Genomic DNA, 21268 nt, shown 5'->3' with positions numbered 1-21268 from the left:
CATAACAATGGTGTAATGCGTAAATGTTATGAAAGCCACACATTGTCAAGTCGGCGTATTCAAATATTCTCATTCATAACAATGGTGTAATGCGTAAATGTTATGAAAGCCACACATTGTCAAATCGGCGTATTCAAATATTCGCAGTTACGACAATGTGGTTTTAAACAACTGGATACCGAATGATAACGTAGCTGCAAGGAACAAAATCATAATAACTCGTGAATCATAATCTGAAATTCGTTCTCTATTTCATAAGTCACGCGTACAGAGTCGGCCATTTTGAATTTAAATTGATATAAAATACTCTACGACTTTAGTATTTAATCAAATGTCAACTGCAATCAATAAATAATACTACGGCGACATTTTTTTTATTATATTCACTTTTTAATGACACAAAGTTTACAAATATAAGTCATATATTTCCAACTTTTGTATGCAAAGTTATCGTCATATCAGTAAAATAGTTTAGTTAAATGTAAGTGAAAGATATCTGCGAATACCACTTTGTCTTCTTGTTTGTTTTTTTATAAAATAAGATATTAATGTGTTAGTTTAATGTTTGTATGTTTGCTTGGTTATATGATTGTCCAGTCGGTCTGTTCATTATCAGCATGTTTGTTTGTTTGTTTGTTTGTTATTTCTGTGTATGTTTGTTTGTTTGTTTGTACGAATTAACCACATAAATCAACTGTTCTAGGTCAAATAAACAAGTGCCTCCATAGTTATTTCAAAACAAGCAATGAATAGAAAAAAATAGCACAATATCAGATTAATACCCACTTGTGTGGACGCACTTATAAAAATATCGTCTTTAAAGTTACAACTTGTGCCTAATATGTTAGTGTTATACATATTACAAATAGTACTGAATAAAGTGTAAATAACCATGCTCAATTCTGAATTATGTGACCAGCGTGCCCTCTAATAGGACTGATTTCGTAGGGTTTCTGAGTCAAAAATAAATCCGAAAAATTCAAGTTGAATCAGCTTGGTTCACTGTTGGAAAGGTCGGTCTTCATGGGTTGATGCATGTTGTGACCCTTGATCTCAAGACCGCTGTATCAATGTGCGATTCTCTCTTACGTCATTTAATTGATGTGCCTGTGAATTGGCACAACTAGATGCGTCACAGCAACTCTATGCGCGTCAGTGGCGCGTCATATTATCGGCTTGCGACGTAGTACACGTCTCTTCTGGTGTATTATATATTAAGAACTAATTTCTTCCGCAAAGTGTCATATTTGTCTGTCCAATTTCCAGCTCAGTAGATGTAGATTAGCATCTAGACCAGCAATGTCTGAAGCCCAAATTTGGTCCTTACTTGTGATAAAGCGCCACGTCGTCATGTTAGATGTGGTTCCATTCGACAGTTACTAGGAGTCTAGTGTGCGTACATGCATGGCAAATGTTGGCTCGATGTCCATATTCAAAATTAGTGACTTCTGTACAACTGAGCGAGTACGCATGGAATTACATGCAAGATGCATGGCTCCTTATAAGGTGTTGACGAGTATCACGTGACGAGATTGTAACCAATCGCATTGACGATATCAATAGGGAGATAAAATTATGTTCTTATAAGCATTGTTTATAGTTAAATTCTAGTCTAAAAATATGTATTTCCAAATGATTTACATTTTTTCTCTGTAAATAATCTTCTCTTGAATAATGCATATATTGTTGATGTCAATTTTCAAACAACAATCATGGAATAAAACAAAGCATGGAAGCCAAAATAGAAAATAATACAACTCCAGAGTTCAAATGTCTTAATGAAACTTCCCGTACTCGGTATGACTGTGTTGCAGGCTTCCTCGTCACATGACGAATAACAACGCAGGGATATTCGTATGTTGTCTATGCAGTTGCCGTCGGCTCCATAATCATCGTTGCCACAGTAACGGTTGACGTAATCATATGAAGATACCCCAGCCATGTAAGTAACTATTTTGGAAAAATGACAAAATCGCAAATGTTAATATTCGAGTGCATGTCATTTAATATATCTAAGATCAAAATGGCCACCGAAATCTCGTTGATAGTGAGAGGGCCACGAGACTTGCCACTTTAACATTGCTCCATTTTCGCGTCATTGCATTCGCTGTTCCATACAGCGGTATTTTAGAACATTGGACGCGATAAAAGAAGACTATTTGAAAAAAAAACAGTATTGTGGCTATCTCGCTTCGAGCGAGACCTTAGTGGCCGTTTTTTTTTTCAAACATGGAAGATTATTGGATATTGTTGATAAATTCTTGAGAATTATTAACAATATGGACTCCTGGGCCTCTGTGCTGTGGTGAAGGTGGCGCCCTCTAACGACAAAGTACTTCTGTGACGTTCGCCCGTCAATAAATAAAATACTATTTTTGAAAGATTTGATACATTCTTAGTGACTACGCAATCCAACAGAGTGTAACTGAACGACATTGCATAAACCAATGAATGTTATTTTAACGCCACGGGGCGTTTTGTCGATAGAGGGCGCAACATAAAATAAAGAAATATTGTGAAGTCATTGTGGGTTTACATAGAAAGTATCCACTTACGCTGGTCGTAGGGCTCCATGACTTCTGTTACGCACGCTCTGTGACCTGTGACACATGGTTGCGGCGAATCTAAATAATACTGACTATAACAAGAGAAGTCATTTCTAGAATCGCACTGGTAACATTGATGATAGTCTGCAGCAAGTGAGAAAACAAAAAGTGAAGATAAACATGAAAACCGTTTACAGATGAGCGGCCAGTTATTATTGCACATTGATTAAAACGCGTGGATGAATATTTATTTTCTAATTAATTTTTGCATTAAGGTGCGAAATACACAATCTACCGGAAAGATAACACTCGGGATACTAGCGCCCTGACAGTTTGTATCTTCGAAATTTAATTTAAAGTCTGAGACACTTCCACACTAAAGTATTGTATCTTGCTACGTACACAGAGTTATGGGGAAACCGGAATTGTAATTGCATATTACAGCGTATGACATGGTGAGAGTGTGTACAAATTCTCAGCTTTCGCTGGGTTGGTGTGGTTTGCTAGCTCTTGTATATAGCTGGTAGCGTCGCTTCGATACGAACACAACCTTCAATTGACCTCACTGTGATAACGCATGCGTTGTGGAATACGGATAAAGAGCCCGAAGCATGCGCACTGTGTACACAATATGCTAATAAACTTCAACGAGGTTATGACGTAAATATACTGTAAAACATGTTGAAAAAGCGGTATGCAATTTTAGCGAATTGTGGTAAAATGACGTAATACCGAAATGTTGATTTAGCGAATCTCTCTTGTCATTGTTGATTTCTTTGTTTAGCGGCCATTTTGAATTGATAATAAAGACATTAGCGACATCTTGAATTAGCGAATCAGTTCTCTTGCTAAATTCGCGAAAAAGACATGTTTTACAGTATCACATGAATATTATTTGAAAGTGAAATTATTAATAGAAAGCATATAGTACGAAACGCCGGAATCACGTATATTTGGTATTTAACCCTACTCTATCAGTTGTGGTTATTTGAAGACTGTAAACACATTCTATCATTCTAAACTGGTCACCAAATTTAACAACTGTTTCTACGGTTTACACTCAAATCTGAATGAACTACGGCAAGCCCCAATAAGTCTCGATTGTAAACAGCGCCACCAGTGGCGTTATAACAGCAAGCATTTCGCTATTTTTGCTGATAAATAAAATTCACCAATCTAAATCGAGGTGAACATGTAGAATAACAATAGAACTTATTGTTTCTCCGCCAAAAAGCAAAATTCAAACTTAAAACATCAAAATAGTGAAGTTGAATGGCAGTGAAAATAATTGGTTTCACAGTTACCAAAACAGCTATATGAATGTAGATTGTCTTCGTGACAAACCAGTACACGGGCTCACAGAAGCCCCGACCCATTGACGGAAACCCGGTTACACTTACGAGAATCGTCACTGTTACACAGGTCCTCGCCACTACACGTACATACGTATATGTCGTCTTTGCCTTCGGCTTCGGTATACCGACATTCATTTTTAATATCTGTATAAATGTTGTTGCAATCACAACCACGGTGCATCTGAAGATTTCCTGAAAATCAAGACAAATCATTTGCATTAAGTATCTCTCCTTTGACTGCTTCGCTCAAAACATGACGATGTTGGAAAACTGAATTGGATATGTGTCACTTACCGTCCAAATAATATGCACGCGTAATGCACGTGGAGTTGCATTCCGTGGTTGGCATGGACGACGGGTCGGTGAGGCATTCACGGTTGTAGTCATAAGCTGCCGAGTTGTAGTCACATGACACGCACATGATTGGCTCACTTATGTCGATGGAACTTATACATTCTGAAAAAAACATAACCAGTATTTCATTTGTATTAAGGTAGCGAGACTATTATTTGTGTTGAAAATTACGATTTTCACATTTATTTATTATTTGGTGAAATGCACTATAAACTTTCATCTGATAAAGTCAACGTAACCTAGAATGTCATGTAAGTTGGTTAAAATGTAGATTTTCTGAAGGGAAGCAAGGCAGCTTCAGTAGTGTTTTCCAAAATCAACAACACGGGTTTAATCTGTATGCCTATAAGTTTCAAAGATAAACTCAAGACAAAGCAATGTTAGGATGTGTTATCAGTAGCTATCTGACACACAATTAGTGTTTCCAAACATTTGAGTGGTTTGTCTCCGCCCCTGTTTATTTCACAGATTAGTCATTTGCATATGAATGTGTCAGACCCAAGGTCACACAGCCACTGAAAAAAATCATTGATTTTGGTGTTTTCATCTGCCAATTTTATTGAACTATAGCTATCCTATTCCTTTATTTTGTTGGTTTCCAATAGCCTTACACATTTGGATGCCCCTACACATGTTAAAACAGACTTTGATGGGAAAACAAGTCGCTTGTGCCGATAAACAAGCTTGAAAATCTTTGCTGTGAATTCATCGACGTTTTCTAAGAGTTTATGTTTTTCAAAATACAAGGTCTTTAATCAAAAATAACGTATACTTATTGTCGTCGGATTAACACCAAATTTTCACAGCTTTAAGGTGACAATGCGAGGAACTTGAATGTGTCCAGACAAACTATTTCATGGATTATTTACCAATGTGTTGTGGTTTGAGTTGGGGGCAATGCGACTAAAACAGAAATTAAAATTCAGGACACTACTTTTTAAAACGCGTTGCTTGAATCAAACTGACCAGACACATTCAATTTACCAGACTATTGAACAACTAGGAAAAGTGGAAAAAAACTTCTAATCACCAGCATAAATGCGTAATTATTTTTTTTACAAAAAAAGTAATTTTTTACTTTTGATTAAGTAACGCACCGTAGAATGCAGATACGGACATGGCAAACACACCTTTGAAAAGCTTGGAGTCTGGCGATTCCAAAAATATATACTTTCCTGGGTCTATCTGTGGTCATTTGGTCACAATTAGAATATGAAAACAAGTATGCAAATAATAGTCCCGCTACCTTAATTGGTACGTACTGATTAATAGTGTCATACTCTCGCGGTATTTAGCGTTTGAATTAGTCATACAGCATAGTTTTCTCTGGCAATTCTTGATACACCGCCGAGACGCTGACACCATGGTCAATGGTATATAAGGTCTATGACTGATTGTTTAAAAATCTTCGGAAGGTTTTATGTAAATATTTTCAACCCAAATGCCAAATCATAATTTTACCAAATCGTATTTAGAATAGTCGCAATCACAAACAAAAAAGCTATAATGAATGTGTTTTGTGGATATGTTAATTTTCGCAAATGACCGTCGAAATCTCGTCGAGAGCGAGAGAGCCAAATAGTGTTTCGTTCTCTCCATCATCGCGACCGCTGTTTCAAATATATGTTTTAAAAATCAGTGGACGCAAAAAACAGTATTTGGGGAAATAAGTCGCGTGGCTTTCGGCGAGGTCTCGGCGGCCATTTGCGTATGTGGTCGATAGATAAATATCCATTCACTGCGAGATCTCGCGAATTTCGTGAAAGGCGCGGACTAAACGTCTGCCGTAAAATCGAATGATTTGATTTTGATTACTTGTTGTTTTTATAACTCATTGTCAAAATTCCGATATTTAGAAATACCTTTATTTTATCAAAATCGACCATCATCAAAATGTGTATAACGAATACGGGTGGAAATATCCTCAAACTGCTTTCGCGGTTATCGAATCCCAGGCGATGTTTTGACGCACTATGACGCTATGACCTTTGTTTGTTCTGTTTGACGTTCGATTTCACGAATAACGCGGAATCTCGCAGTGAACGCAACATAGTCTATTGCGCACAGTGTATAATATGATGAGACAAAGACACAATGAAAACAAAACGTACGGTAATCCTCATATTGGTGACAGCCCTCTTCGTGGCAAGAATAGTAGCAACGCAGGGCGACGTTATTGTAATCGACACATATGCCATCTGGGCCATAGTAGATGTCACTGCTGTAACGCTTCATGTAGTTGTACAGTTGGTTATCGCCAAAAGCTAATCAAGAAAACAATCAACAAATCGATTTTGTGTTTGTTTATCAATATCAGGATATCTTACATTGAAATAACAGGGTCTAACACAAGAAACACAGCTGAAATCAGAATATATATATTTGCCTAGATACATGTATTCTGAAAGCATGAATAATGCAAAATGTTATATTGTTTGCACGTAAAGTAAAGTAAACTAAAATTGCATTTGTATTAGACATACTTTACTAAAATTCTTCGACGAGTTCTGATTACCGTGTACTGTAAAATACTAGTAATTTATTTTAGCTGGAATCAATTTTCGCTAAAAAGGCCTTTTGGGTCACGGTGTTTTGTATGGAATTTACTTTCTCTGAATTTTTGATGTGTTGAATGTGAAATATAGGAAAAAGTTATATTCTATTTTCACTCCTTCAGCAAAAATAGCGAAATGAATTCAAAACGGAAATAAATTATTTTACAGAATTTAAGTTTTGTTTTGAAGCGGAGGGGTCGTCACCTGTGCGTGCGCGGGAATTGAGTCCTATGTGACGATAACAACACTTGCTAAAAACCGCAAAGCCTCATGGGTAGACGCTTGTTTGTAAACAATGACACGCTATGGCCATTTGCAACAGGCGGAGATGACGACTCCCCCGCTTCAACTTACTAGATATCTTGTCCGCGTACGGTGCCATAGTTTCGAATGTGCAGTATCTACTTCCGGTAACGCTGGGTAATAACAGATTGAGATTGTTTTCAACGTCGTAGCAATTGTCATCTTCGGCAGAATCACAATAATAACACCACATATAATCTGTTGACATAATTGAATTACACACGATGGTTCCTCTGATAATAAATACGGGGCGGGACATCTAAATGTCACATATCCGGGTATTTACAGATGTATATTAGTAATATAAGAACAGTGGTCGCAGCATTCTGCTTCAAATAATTTAAATATTTAATTAACTATAATTGATCAATAAGATCATTCGCGAGTATTAAAACGGATATTGAGATTTCGGTAATTTTCACACTGTGGTTTTATGTCATGCTGTTATTCACATAACTCACATAAAACGTATGGTCACGGAACTACTTTTTGCGAAAAAAATGGTTAAAAAAACAAGAAAACGAAGATGTTTGAACCATTCACATTGGATCTCGATATATCTATACAAATATCGTACGATGACATAAAATGAAAAAAATAGTATATTGTCATAAGACAGGTAATTCTGATTGTCACGATTTTTTTTTTATTATGGCATACGATTTTGTCCAGTACAAAGATTTGTACACTCAAAAGACTATGGCAACTGGAACTATCTTTATGGGTAGTAATCTGTCTTCGAAAACAACAGCCAGATATATTTAAAGCGTGGTGGTCGTCGCGCAGCGCGTGCTCGAATTTCGTGTAAATAAACAATGTATTTTACACGAGTTGTATACGTCGCTATGAGTCCCATATCGAACAGGACGCGACGCGACGACCACCGCCCTTTAATATATAAAATCTACTATAAGAAACAAGGGCAGTACCTGAAACACCCAGTGTGCCTAAAACAAGTAAAATCAGATTAGTTCGTCTCCTAATTTATCCCATCCGAGATATACCCCATAGTAAGCTAGAAAGGTTTAAATAAAGGATGTGTATGTACTTCCGGATCCGGTTATGGAGGTTTTCCGGATCCGGTTATGGAGGTTTCTGTTTGTACCTGAATCGTCCGCATTACATGTATCGACGTCACATGTACATGTGTACACCAGGTCTACGCCATCAACTACATATCTACACGTGTTTGTCCATTCATAGTTGTATGCCGAGTCGCAACCACGCGATATCTGCTGACCACCTAATCAGAAAAAAAAATAACCAAAAATAGATTTGTTTTATTTGACAGGGTATGTGCTGCATTATGGCGAAACATGCATTGTGGGTAAAATGAGTCCGTCATAAAAACAACTTTTAAATCGTCTAATAATAGTTGGTCTTTAGAAACGCTGTGAGAGGATATGGTAAAACTAATTATTAAATTATTTGTTTTCTCCGCTTTTTAGCTAATTTTCACGTTGCTATATCCTTCATCAAATGTATGTGGTGTTATTTGTTTTAAACAAATATCTGTTTTTCTAAATTCCTCTGTAATACACCAGCACCCCAAATCCGCGGTCTAATGGCCAATCACATTCGATATACGGTTTCAGACAGATTATTGAAAGACATTTTTACGTCTGACTTTTTTACATCACAAATGACATTTTTCTGAAATAATTAGTTAGTGTAGGTTTTTACGATTTATATAAAAATGGTCGACACGATAAAACATTTGCAGTATTATTACTCCTCTCAACATTTCTTCCCAAAAAAAATTCTGCATTTGAAAACCAGAAGTCTCGCGGGGTCAAAGTGCATTATGGGATATACTAAGGTCACAGAAAATGTATACTTACCAAGACTGTTGTGCCAGCCTTTCGTGTAGCATTTATTGTAGCACGGGATAGTCGATACGGCGTTTGGATTGGTCAGACAATTGCTGTCCGATGCCTGACGTCCGACGATATAAAAACAGCTTTGACATGTGATAGCTTTCACAGTTATGCAGACTAGAAAGCAAAATATGGCGATTAGTTGTCGTCACGGTGTATGCAACAATGTGGCGATGGTAGCGTGTCATTGTCATCACAACTTCATTAATACCCAGTTATATAAAGTAAACCTCCATCTCGCTAATTGCAATAATTGTATTTATCTGGCAGACTGTTTATACTGTTAAGGTAAAGGGGTTTGTTTGCCCAGTTGTACGAGTCCCCCCTTTTTGTGTGCCACGTCATCATTAATTGTGTAGTACGGTTTTCATGACGTCATAAGGTGCACGACTGAACAGCGCGAAAATGTATTCTTTTGGTTATGTACTGCAATCAAATACAGTATTTAACGCGAGGGAGTCGTCACCTGCGCATGCGTTGGATGGCCATAGCGTGTCATTGTCACAAGCGTCTACCCATGAGCATTTTTAGCGTGTGTTGTTATCGTCGGTTGGGACTCAATTCCCGCGCGTGCGCAGGTGACGACCCTTCCGCTTTAACATCAGACAAACGTCGGTTGCCATAGCAATCACAATTTCCACCATCGAATTTAAAGCCATTTCCGTGACGTCATATGTTATTTACGATTTCCTAACAATGTATTCGAAGAGAATATATCTCTTGGCGTCTACCTACCGTCTTGCTGGTCGTTGCAGGCTGACGTGTCGCACGAATGATAGCAATGTAACGACGCCAGGTGAAAATCTATGAATATGCCTTCCTTCCCGTAGTCGGTGTCAGCGCAATAACGCCTGACGTAGTCATATATATCTAGTCCACTGTACTCTGAAATGTTTGAGAAAAATGTTAAATAACGTCTTGTGATAAATGAAAAAATACACTACGTAAGTACATACATGGAAGGTAGTACCTTCCATGGTTCAACTAAACAAATCACGGGACTTCTGTGTAGTCAAAGTCGCGCGCCCTCTACAGGCGAGGGTGGGTGTGTCGTTTGCCGAAGGGGCCTGGTAATCTGTATATTGTCATGCAGTACTAGTTTCACAATTTAATCACGAGTTTCTTTGCATTCTCTAGGGAACGTACTCTGATTGACACCAACCTCTGTGTACCTTTTCCCTGAGAAAGGTATGCATGAGTGTTATCAGACAAAACAAAACAAGTTTCAAATATGAACGTCCCCTCACTAGCTGTCACGGCACTCCGCTCATGGCATTCAAAGGGCGGCAGTCGTCGTGCCGCGTCCTGTTCGATATGGGACTCATAGCGACGTATACAACGCGTGTAAAATACATTGTTTATTTACATGAAATTCGAACATGCGCTGCGCGACGACCACCGCGCTTTAACATAAACCTTGGACTAATGTTAATCAACTACAAGTCGCCGAATCAATTCTTCTTACGATCAAATAGATAAATCTGGTTATGCAGTTTTTCGCCATTTAAAACATAGCAAACTCATTAAGAAACTTCAACGGACTACCTCACATCAACCTTGTGAACGGCGCTCTTTGCGATGATTTACGTCACATAAGTTCTCCGTCGCTAGAGGGCGCGACTATATCGCGGAATGTGAGAGGAAAGGTGCTGCTACTTACGAGCAGCGGTTTCTGGATACGGTTCCATGGTCTCCATAATGCACTTCGTGTGACCGGTCAAACACGCTACAGGTAGATTCGTATTGAGATTGGCATAGCAATCATCGTCTTCTCTTGAATCACATTGGTAGCATCTAAAATGCCCTGCGTTCGAAGTTCAAAACAGAATTTTTCACATATAATCGGTAGCTTGAGTATAATGATGCATCGTAGTAAAGTAAAAACGTTGCTTTGGTTACTCGCAGAACAAGCATTCGTTAAATGGTACAATGAACTGTGTAATTGTACATTATAGTTACGTACTACTAATCAAACGAGCATGCGTAATTCAGTAGTTTTTTTTTTATGCAAATTATCAGTATTATATAAGTCAAAATTTAGGTCGTATATCAACACGGTATCGAAACAAAAATGATAATAAAATATAATATGATGTTATTACGAGAATACCTCAAAGTATGCAGCGCAGTGCGGCGTACTGTCTGAGAGCATACTTTGAGCTATTCTCGTAATAACCTTATCATTATACATCTTTTCCTTCCAAGGACACGCCATGGGAATGCCGAAATCCAAAATGTTTAGAACAGAATCAACGAACTTCTTCAAACCCTGGTGGCAGCCATGTTTGTTTTTATGATTATTATAGGACGCCTACGCGCGTAAACATTCCATATTTGGAATTCGCATTTCCTTATATGGTGGGATGAAAATACCCCGTAAAATACCGCAAAATTACGGTACGCTGTAACTTATGGCGTTACGGTGACAGATGTATAATAATATCTGGAATGAAATATACAGCCTTACCTGTATCGTCGGAATTACAATTATCTTGGGTGTCACATGTACAGACATATCCGCCATAAACAACACCAAACTGAGAATATGCACAATCGTTTGTCCAGCTGAATTCCAGGTCAATATCACAGCCTCTGCTGACACGCAGATTGTTCCCTATCGAGGACAAAAAACATTACCGCTATATAGCCGTTATCGTGTGACTTTCGTTAGTTACCACGTGACGTGCCACGCGTGCGCGAAGATACAAACCAAAACTGCGGACAACCTTCTCTCTCATTCTCTCTCTCTCTTTCTTTCAAGTTATCCCTCTCTCTATATATATATATATCTTTTTCCGTATATACTTATATATCTGTCTATATTGACACAATACGTATATATCCCATGATATTGTACGATTTGGGGACACACATAAGGTATAGTCCCGAATCACTGGTAGCTTCAGTGAGATAGAGTTCTTCATATCGTTGCCTAAACAATGGAGAGAAGCCGACTGTTCAGGCATGATTGATGGGCTCGCTGGGGCGCTATTCGAATAAATTATGAGATGGTTGGCACCTTGACGAACTTCCGCCCCCTCCCTCCATCCCACCACATCGCAACGTGTTGACGTCATTAACTAAATAAACATACAATAAACGTACATGGATCATTGCATCTGTGGTCACGGGATTCACCATTTGAAGAGAAGTCAACATAAATGTATATTCTTTTAAACAAGTTTTTCACCACCCCCTCCCAACACACATACACACCCGCGCAGCAGGGATTCTTCATAATAGGCCATATTTCCATTCACTGCGAGATCCCGCGTTGTGCGTGAAATCCAACGTAAAGTCGGGACAAACAACGGTCACAGCGTCGTAGTGACGATAAACACCTTGTGAGATTAGACAAACGCGATCGTATTTTGGGAGATATTTCACCGCTGTACACATTTGATAATGGTCAATTTCGATGAAATAAAGGTATCTAAACTTAATATTCTCCTGACAAAGATCGGTCTTCGAATTTGAGCTATAAAAAAGGAAATTCGAGTTCGAATCAAATCGTTCGATTTTTGCGGCAGACGTTCGGTCCGCGTCTTTTACGCAATACTCGAGTTCTCGCAGTTGAACGGAAAATCACCTATTACATGTATTTAAACAAACACAAAACAGTGAAAAGGCAGTGACGATCATGATTGAAATGAACATCTCCATTCGAAACATAAAAAAAAATTAAAAAAAAAACATGTGCAGCAATACGCTCTAGAACATAATGACAATATTTCAAGAACATGATGACAATATTTATATACAAATTTTAAGGGCACGCATTTTTAATTGATTGACTGCCCGTGTTATTACAAAGACATTATTGTCTTTGGTTATTATGATTCCAACGAACGCATCGAGGTTCTTAACTTACCGTAGTAGGCGGCTGCTGTGTAACACTTTGTCGTACAGTTTGAAATAAGCGAAACTGACCCTGGATCTGTCAGACATGTTCGGTTTAGTGAATAGGAAAGACCTTCGTCGTATTCGCATGTGGTGCAGGTAAAAGTATCGTTTTGTCCAGCCACTATTAAAACACACACTAGAAAAAAAACATAGATATATAAAGACATTTTCATTATACGAATAAATCTGCTTAATGTTTTCCGATTTTTTCTAAAAATGAAGCAAATAGAAATATATCCATTCCACCAGAATTATCAAAGAAATTAGAGAAAAGATACAAAACAATATGAAAAATTGTGGCGGGAACGTTCATGTCGTTCAACTACTTGAATACCGTTTAGTGATATTCTGTTTCATAATGTTCGTGGAGGAGAAGATTTTTCAAGAAATATATCTGGAAAGTTTGAGGCAGAGATTGTATCTCAAATAATAACGATGTTCGGCAGCTCTGATGCGGCAATTATCGTTTGATGAAACAAGTTATTTGCGACCAGGTGCGAAACGGTGTTGTTACGAAATGCATGTAGCGTTGTTATGCGTAGTCAACGTTCTACTATAGACACATTGTGCGCATCAAAACTATCTACGTAAACAACGCTATGACTGACACAATACAACAACACTCTTCAAAGAACCAGGGTACTAATAAGAACAGTTTACAGACACGAGAGGTCAAACTTGCAAGGTGCTTTCAATTCATGACAATGTTTTTGTTTTTGCTTTGTTTACCGGCTTCATCTCAAATTTAAACGCGAATAATGACAGGGACGATTATGCTATACGATAATGCAGTATATCGAACAAGCTGGAACGTGGAAGACTTTTGTTAGAAAAATCGTCTCCTACATGTTGATTTCCGTGGTTGACCAACTTCTGTGTTTTGCATATAGTCACACACCCTTTCAGCCATAGCACGAAGCGTTACTGAAGCGTAGCAATATTCGTCTCCACGTTGAACTGTTACATACGTGGCATTACTTTTTGTGTTTACCCTCCATTCCAACCACATGCAACCGGCACAACTAGGCATAAGCAAAGTTTGGCTGCGCTCTTGGTCCCCCCCCCCCCCGAGGCGATGTGTTGTTACTGCTTGATGTTATATCAAATCAAGACGACAAACAAGAGTGGGTACTGTTCGGTTCGTTGACTTTGCTATGGTGAACCATTCGTTTGCCGTTATAAGTTGAATGAGTAGAATGGATTATAGCTTCTTTATTGTCTGTTAACTGTGTTCTACAGGTATTGTCCTCTGGTAGAGGGTGGATCGGCGCAACCGTCTTCGTTTTACTTTACGTTACGCCAGTCGTTGTGGAGTCTGAAAATTTACTTAATTTCGTGAGAATTTTTTTTTTTTTTTAAATCGTTCAATGAGTTTGTTTTGCTGCCGATTACGCAAAGTCACCGTGACGTTCTCATTGGTCGGTCAATACCACGTAGAGCAAGTTTCAACTTCATTCGGCGGTTCGTAAGCTACGACCGGCGTTTATTCAATTTGACATTTGATATTGAAATAAAGGTATTGTAATTGAAATAAAGGGTCCCATATAGGTTTATTATTGTTGGATAAAAGATGGGCTCAAATAATGAGTGCGTGGTCCTTTATTTCCATCTTGAGATGTTGTCAGTATGTTCTTGAGATATTGTCAGTATGTTCTTGAGATGTTGTCAGTGTGTTCTTGAGATGTTGTCAGTATGTTCTTGAGATGTTGTCAGTGTGTTCTTGAGATGTTGTCAGTGTGTTCTTGAGATGCTGTCAGTATATTCTTGAGATGTTGTCAGTATGTTCTTGAGATGTTGTCAGTGTGTTCTTGAGATGCTGTCAGTATGTTCTTGAGATGTTGTCAGTGTGTTCTTGAGATGTTGTCAGTATGTTCTTGAGATGTTGTCAGTGTGTTCTTGAGATGTTGTCAGTGTGTTCTTGAGGTGTTGTCAGTATGTTCTTGAGATGTTGTCAGTGTGTTCTTGAGATGTTGTCAGTGTGTTCTTGAGATGCTGTCAGTATATTCTTGAGATGTTGTCAGTATGTTCTTGAGATGTTGTCAGTGTGTTCTTGAGATGCTGTCAGTATGTTCTTGAGATGTTGTCAGTGTGTTCTTGAGATGTTGTCAGTGTGTTCTTGAGATGTTGTCAGTGTGTTCTTGAGATGCTGTCAGTATATTCTTGAGATGTTGTCAGTATGTTCTTGAGATGTTGTCAGTGTGTTCTTGAGATGCTGTCAGTGTGTTCTTGAGATGCTGTCAGTATGTTCTTGAGATGTTGTCAGTGTGTTCTTGAGATGTTGTCAGTATGTTCTTGAGATGTTGTCAGTATGTTCTTGAGATGTTGTCAGTGTGTTCTTGAGATGCTGTCAGTATGTTCTTGAGATGTTGTCAGTATGTTCTTGAGATGTTGTCAGTATGTTCTTGAGATGTTGTCAGTGTGTTCTTGAGATGTTGTCAGTGTGTTCTTGAGGTGTTGTCAGTATGTTCTTGAGATGTTGTCAGTGTGTTCTTGAGATGTTGTCAGTGTGTTCTTGAGATGCTGTCAGTATATTCTTGAGATGTTGTCAGTATGTTCTTGAGATGTTGTCAGTGTGTTCTTGAGATGCTGTCAGTATGTTCTTGAGATGTTGTCAGTGTGTTCTTGAGATGTTGTCAGTATGTTCTTGAGATGTTGTCAGTGTGTTCTTGAGATGTTGTCAGTGTGTTCTTGAGGTGTTGTCAGTATGTTCTTGAGATGTTGTTAGTGTGTTCTTGAGATGTTGTCAGTGTGTTCTTGAGATGCTGTCAGTATGTTCTTGAGATGTTGTCAGTGTGTTCTTGAGATGTTGTCAGTGTGTTCTTGAGATGTTGTCAGTGTGTTCTTGAGATGCTGTCAGTATATTCTTGAGATGTTGTCAGTATGTTCTTGAGATGTTGTCAGTGTGTTCTTGAGATACTGTCAGTATATTCTTGAGATGTTGTCAGTATGTTCTTGAGATGTTGTCAGTGTGTTCTTGAGATGCTGTCAGTATGTTCTTGAGATGTTGTCAGTGTGTTCTTGAGATGTTGTCAGTATGTTCTTGAGACGTTGTCAGTGTGTTCTTGAGATGTTGTCAGTATATTCTTGAGATGTTGTCAGTATGTTCCTGAGATGTTGTGAGTGTGTTCTTGAGATGTTGTCAGTATGTTCTTGAGATGTTGTCAGTTTGTTCTTGAGATGTTGTCAGTGTGTTCTTGAGATGTTGTCAGTATGTTCTTGAGATGTTGTCAGTGTGTTCTTGAGATGTTGTCAGTATGTTATTGAGATGTTGTCAGTATGTTCTTGAGATGTTGTCAGTATGTTCTTGAGATGCTGTCAGTATATGGATATGCGCAGTATATCCCGTTTATCTATTTCGTTTATTTATTTTCAACTAAATGATTTTTTAAAATGATGTTCTTAAAATGAGAATAAACGGAGGGACATTGTTATCTCTGGAGAATGCAGACGACAACTTAAACTCCCGGGCAGATAAACAGCAATATCGCCGGTGAAAATCGTGAAAAGTTATTCATAAAAATGTTGTTATAACGTACATCCTAGCATAGTTATATTACACGTCTGATTAAGAACTGTTATGCAGTTTGCGGGATTCACGTGATTCAGTCGATTACGTCAGTAATACAGTAGCCACGTTCATAGTTCGTTCATGGCAAGTAATGTCAACGACTCATGCTTACCCGAATTTTACAAAACTATTACAAATTGTGACGCTACTCTAAGTCGAACGTTCACCTGCAAACACTTGGTGTATAGTATTGGATAGTCACGGAACTATTAGCTTTTACATCAAACCACAACGAACAGAGACCATAAAATGGCGGATAATGGTAACAAACAAAACTACCAAGTCACATAAACCCATAAATGTCCTATTACATACTAATTTAAAATGTTATTCATAATAGTTTTTCGCAATTAATTCAGGTCACCGCCGTAAAGTTAAACTTTACACGTGTATATTTAGAAGGTGTGCCCTGAACTCCTTGGAACAGCAACTAAGATAAAAAATGCATACCCCATAGGAAGGATTGCCGCTGAAAATGCGTGTATAACTGGTGATGTTAAAAACGTAATTTAAAATTTTCTCCGTCGTAAGGCGACAATTCGCCACTTCCAATTCTCTTTCATAGCGTCTTTGTAATTCATCGGCTACAGATGAGGTTTCCATGGTTACTTTTAGCTCAGACTAGTAATACAATTTTAGTAACCGTGATTTAGGTGACAACACAGAACACAGTGGGGTGAATTGGAGACCTGTTAGTTGTGTTCACGTTACACGAAGTACGGGCTAAGATTTAAGCTGATTTAGGCTTATCTAGCATATTTGCATTTCGGCTAGACCCAATTGCGTCCACGCACAGGGAGGGCCAGTCGTTAGCACGGGCCACAGTCCCTCAACACCACTGTGCACGGGCTAAGGGGTGCCATTAGACGGTGACCTTTGGTAAGCCGCTATTTACGAACGAAAAATGGATGATATGCGCGAGATTCTATTTCTGCTGCTGGCATGTTTCGTTCTAATTTTGAAGCGACGTGCACAGGAACGCGAGAGAAGACGGACCCAACTTATTTGGATGCACAGAAACAGTATACAACGGGCGTAACAGAATACAGAGTTTTATTAATGCATGTCGTAGACAGCGAACCAAATTTATTTTGTCCACAATTGGAGCTGCTGTACGCTCTACTACAGCGACCCGATCAGTGTGGAAGCGAGCGCGTAGTAATGACTGAAGAAATAGACTCGAACATGGGACAATTTCACACCCAAAGGTCGCCGCAGAGGGCGCTTAGCCCTGGGCTAAGCGTTCGCGCATACTTCGTTAGCCCGTGCTAAGGGTCTAGACCGCGTCTTAAATTCGGATCAGATTTAACCAGTACTTAGCATTCCTTAGCCCGTGCTAAGCGTTCACGCACGTTTTCTTAGCACGGGCTAAGGAATTTGACCTCTTAGCCCGTGCTAAGGAGCTGTGCGTGAACGCAACTGATAAGCACGTGCGATCATTAATCCATTAAACCATTAAAGCAAAACCATCATAACACCCCATGCTGTTATTAAAACATTGTTCATTGTTATTTTCGTCTTATGTATTCGCCGCCTGAACTGATTTGTATGGCTTGATCTGGCATGTGTGTGTTTTGGGTTGGTGACCTACGTTTAATAAGTTCTCGCCTTACACAATCAACAGTAGTTTTTTTCACACCTCATCTTGACACCGTTGACTATCTTGAGCTTTATGAACATGATAGACTGTGAACACGTATTTGTTGCAGGAACAATGTTGTAGCAACGGCCAACTCATGTCAGTTCGATTTGTTGTTAAGTGCATAGAGCCATCTCATCTCAGTGGCATTACTCGTTGGTGAGAGATATATAAACGTGCCAACATTATTTTTAAACAATCGTTTGTAATACGTCGATAGCGAGTGTATCTACAAAACAACATCCAAGTTATCCAAGATAATGGCGTCAGACGCGCCATTTGTTTTTCAATAGGCGTGATTAGTGTTGCAAGAGAACAAAACACAAAATCCAGAACTCAAATCCACCAACATAGTTGAAAAGTCTCATGGGAAACATAGCAAAATTTTAGGAGCTATTTCAGTTTGAGCCTTCTTGTTTTAAGAAAACAACGCGAATGGAAAAATTACTAATTTGCATAAATCAGCCAGTTTACAATAGTTATAATTAAATGGCTTCAGGTAGTATCTCACATACATGAGTTGATTGCTTACAACCAAGTTATACGAATTTGATTATAAGTTAAACTTTTTTTTTGGCACATGTTTATCAAAAAGAATTTCTATATTTTATAGAATCTATACATATATATATCTTATTATTCTATGAAAATTTCAGACCTCTAAATGGAAATACTATTAAATTTTTACATTCCAATGCATTTACAAAATAAACAAGTTACACAGAAGTAGCTTTAGATGCTTACCTATCATCTACAATATACTGAACATCAAAACATTAGATATGGAATATTTTATGATCATTTACAAAAACAATGCAGCAACGCCACTATTCATCTGTTAATATGCAAATAAGTGTATATCTTTGTTTTAATTGTGAAGTCAAAATGATCAATTAAATGAGTATTACTCATCAGATCTTTCCGGGTTTTTTTCAGTGATTTAAGAAGTAATATATATATATATATATATATATATATATATATATATATATATATATATATATATATATATATATATATATATATATATATATATATATATATATATATATATATATATATATATTGTGTGTCATGTATACCTGTTAAATACAAACATTTATAGTAATGCTTTAACCAGTTCCTTCTTTTTAAAAAGTGTTCTTATTCACACTCTACTGCAGTCTTGGGAAAATATAAAATTACACAGTTTTCAATAAAATACATATCCACCGAAAACGTTGGATGACCTAATGTGAAACGCAACAGTTGATGACGGTGGCTTTGTTTAATTACATTCACATCTGTTCATCTATCTGAAATAAGCCTTCACCTTTTTACACCAAACTGTCTGAATGTATTGAGATTAAACACGTTCACATCGTCAACAAACACACACAGGTTAAAAACGTGACATAGTAGTACGCTGAACTAATGATCACAATAGAGGGAATGCTTGCAGCAATCTCTCGCTGTAGCCGATATCAAGTTGGGTTAGCCATTTCAAGTTGTTCTCATCCTCATTCTCTTTTAGTCTGACCATATTCTTGTTATAGTCTATTTAAAGCTGTGACCATTTTTTTCTTGTAGCCGATTTTAAGGTTTTACCACTTTTAAACTGTGTCCATCTTCTGTAACTCTCACTCACTCACACCGAGCGAGTGAGATGTGGTGGTGGTGAATATACAGGAACATGTTTGTGTTATTCTAAAAAAGGCATTCACCTTTCGTCGCTGATTTACTAAACTGTCTGGATGTCTTCCAATTTAATTATATATTACATCATCAACAAAAGCATATAGATGAAAAGCTGGAAACGATTTAGTTATACAATTCACCGTAATACGGGGCACAATAGACAGGAAGTCTGCAACCATAATATACGTATAGTCAACATCCATCTCTTTCTATAATGAAATGTTGCTGCGAACCAGGGTATCATCACGCAATACCTAGATATCTCTCTCAACTATTTAACAAGAATGTGCAAGTTCACAATTATAATACTGGGCATTCTGAATGTATGTCTACATGTACCTCCAGCAATAACTACTGTGAAATCGCCCAGGCATAGAGCGGTTTCTACCTGTGCATTGGCCTTTCTAACGTTGTGTCCAGTTTTAAATTTAAATCGGATAAAAAGTTTAATCAACTTTGACTTGATCTTTTTAACATATGTGTAACTATTGTTTAATGTCAATTTATAATATTTTATTGCATTTTTGTAACTCTTTGAGTATGCTTTTCCCTTGAAATTAGGTCCGTTGAAATGGCTAATCAGCTAACTTTCACGAGATATTGATGTTTATGGGTCACGTTATAAACGTCCTAGATATAGCATATATTTTAACCTACTTGAATAAAATAATATATCAACCAATTACGATGAGCCCAGACACGTGTCAAGTATTTGTACAGAACACCACAACACATAAACCTGTATTCCATTTGCAATGAACATGAAGATACTAGTATGTTTAGTGTTGAAACAAAGGTAAATTCATCGATTCACTCAAACGAAAGACTCGTTCTTAATTTACTCCGTTTAGTATTCAAGCAAATACTATGATTATATGATCTTAATTTGTTTGATCTTATCGTTATCTTATCTGCTCAGATCATGTTATTATCTTATTTGATCTTATCTTATCACATCTCATCTCGTTCTATCTTACACACAGGTGGCGTGAGAAAGTTAGTATATAATCTGGGATGCGACACTGCAGTAGAACGCTTAGTGACTATATTTAGAACGCTTAGTGACTATATTAACCCGAATACATCAACAGTACTTTCCTAACAAATCTCAAACCGTTCGAAAATGTTGTTTGTCATTGCCAAAAGTTCAAAATGAGGTGAAAGACACACTGAACAGAGACAGGTCACGGAACCATTTAGCAACGCCTTCATTCCTTTGTTATAAATGTTAATGTGAATTGAAGCATTCATAATAGGATATTGTTTATGTTAAGCTTGTTATAGCATGATTGTTCTGGTAAAGCCCGTACGCTTGGAGGTGGGAACACAAGAGGTCCCAGTATACCAGATACAATTTTGATCAAATCGATTTTATTCATATCTGTGTGGGAATGAATAAAATATTGATTGGCAAAGTTGTTTATACAGGATGATCTTGAAAACTATCGTGACAATGTTGGACAAGTAAATGTTAAGTTTCTGTCTCCGTGA

At 37.7% G+C, this 21268-nt stretch overlaps 1 protein-coding gene across 1 annotated transcript; it reads right to left on the bottom strand.

The window, feature by feature from the left end:
- Positions 1–368: 368 nt before the first annotated feature.
- LOC100377440 (uncharacterized) lies at positions 369–19807 on the bottom strand. The gene is made up of 13 exons (XM_002740011.3): positions 19313–19807; positions 12862–13029; positions 11458–11604; positions 10651–10794; positions 9726–9875; positions 8955–9107; positions 8219–8356; positions 7165–7311; positions 6367–6519; positions 4196–4357; positions 3947–4093; positions 2556–2690; positions 369–1950 (listed from the first exon to the last, which is right to left on the bottom strand). The coding sequence occupies exons 4-13, from the start codon at positions 10685–10687 to the stop codon at positions 1700–1702; spliced, it is 1473 nt and encodes a 490-aa protein (XP_002740057.3). The 5' UTR covers positions 10688–10794; positions 11458–11604; positions 12862–13029; positions 19313–19807; the 3' UTR covers positions 369–1699.
- Between the last annotated feature and the right edge of the window lie 1461 nt (positions 19808–21268).

The sequence above is a fragment of the Saccoglossus kowalevskii genome, chromosome 5 (assembly GCF_978046115.1).
Source record: "Saccoglossus kowalevskii chromosome 5, keSacKowa6.1, whole genome shotgun sequence".
Classification (NCBI taxonomy): Eukaryota; Metazoa; Hemichordata; class Enteropneusta; family Harrimaniidae; genus Saccoglossus; species Saccoglossus kowalevskii.
Note: the sequence above shows the minus strand (reverse complement) of the source record. Positions and strands in the feature narration are given on the sequence as shown.

Excerpts from the sequence above, each read along its gene's own strand:
- LOC100377440 (XM_002740011.3), bottom strand. The coding sequence starts at position 10,687 with ATGGAGACCATGGAACCGTATCCAGAAACCGCTGCTC. Across the intron at positions 8,357-8,954 it reads AGGCTGGCACAACAGTCTTG|GTGGTCAGCAGATATCGCGT; the intron begins GTAAGTATACAT and ends TTTTCTGATTAG. Across the intron at positions 6,520-7,164 it reads GTACGCGGACAAGATATCTA|CTTTTGGCGATAACCAACTG; the intron begins GTAAGTTGAAGC and ends TTTCTTGATTAG.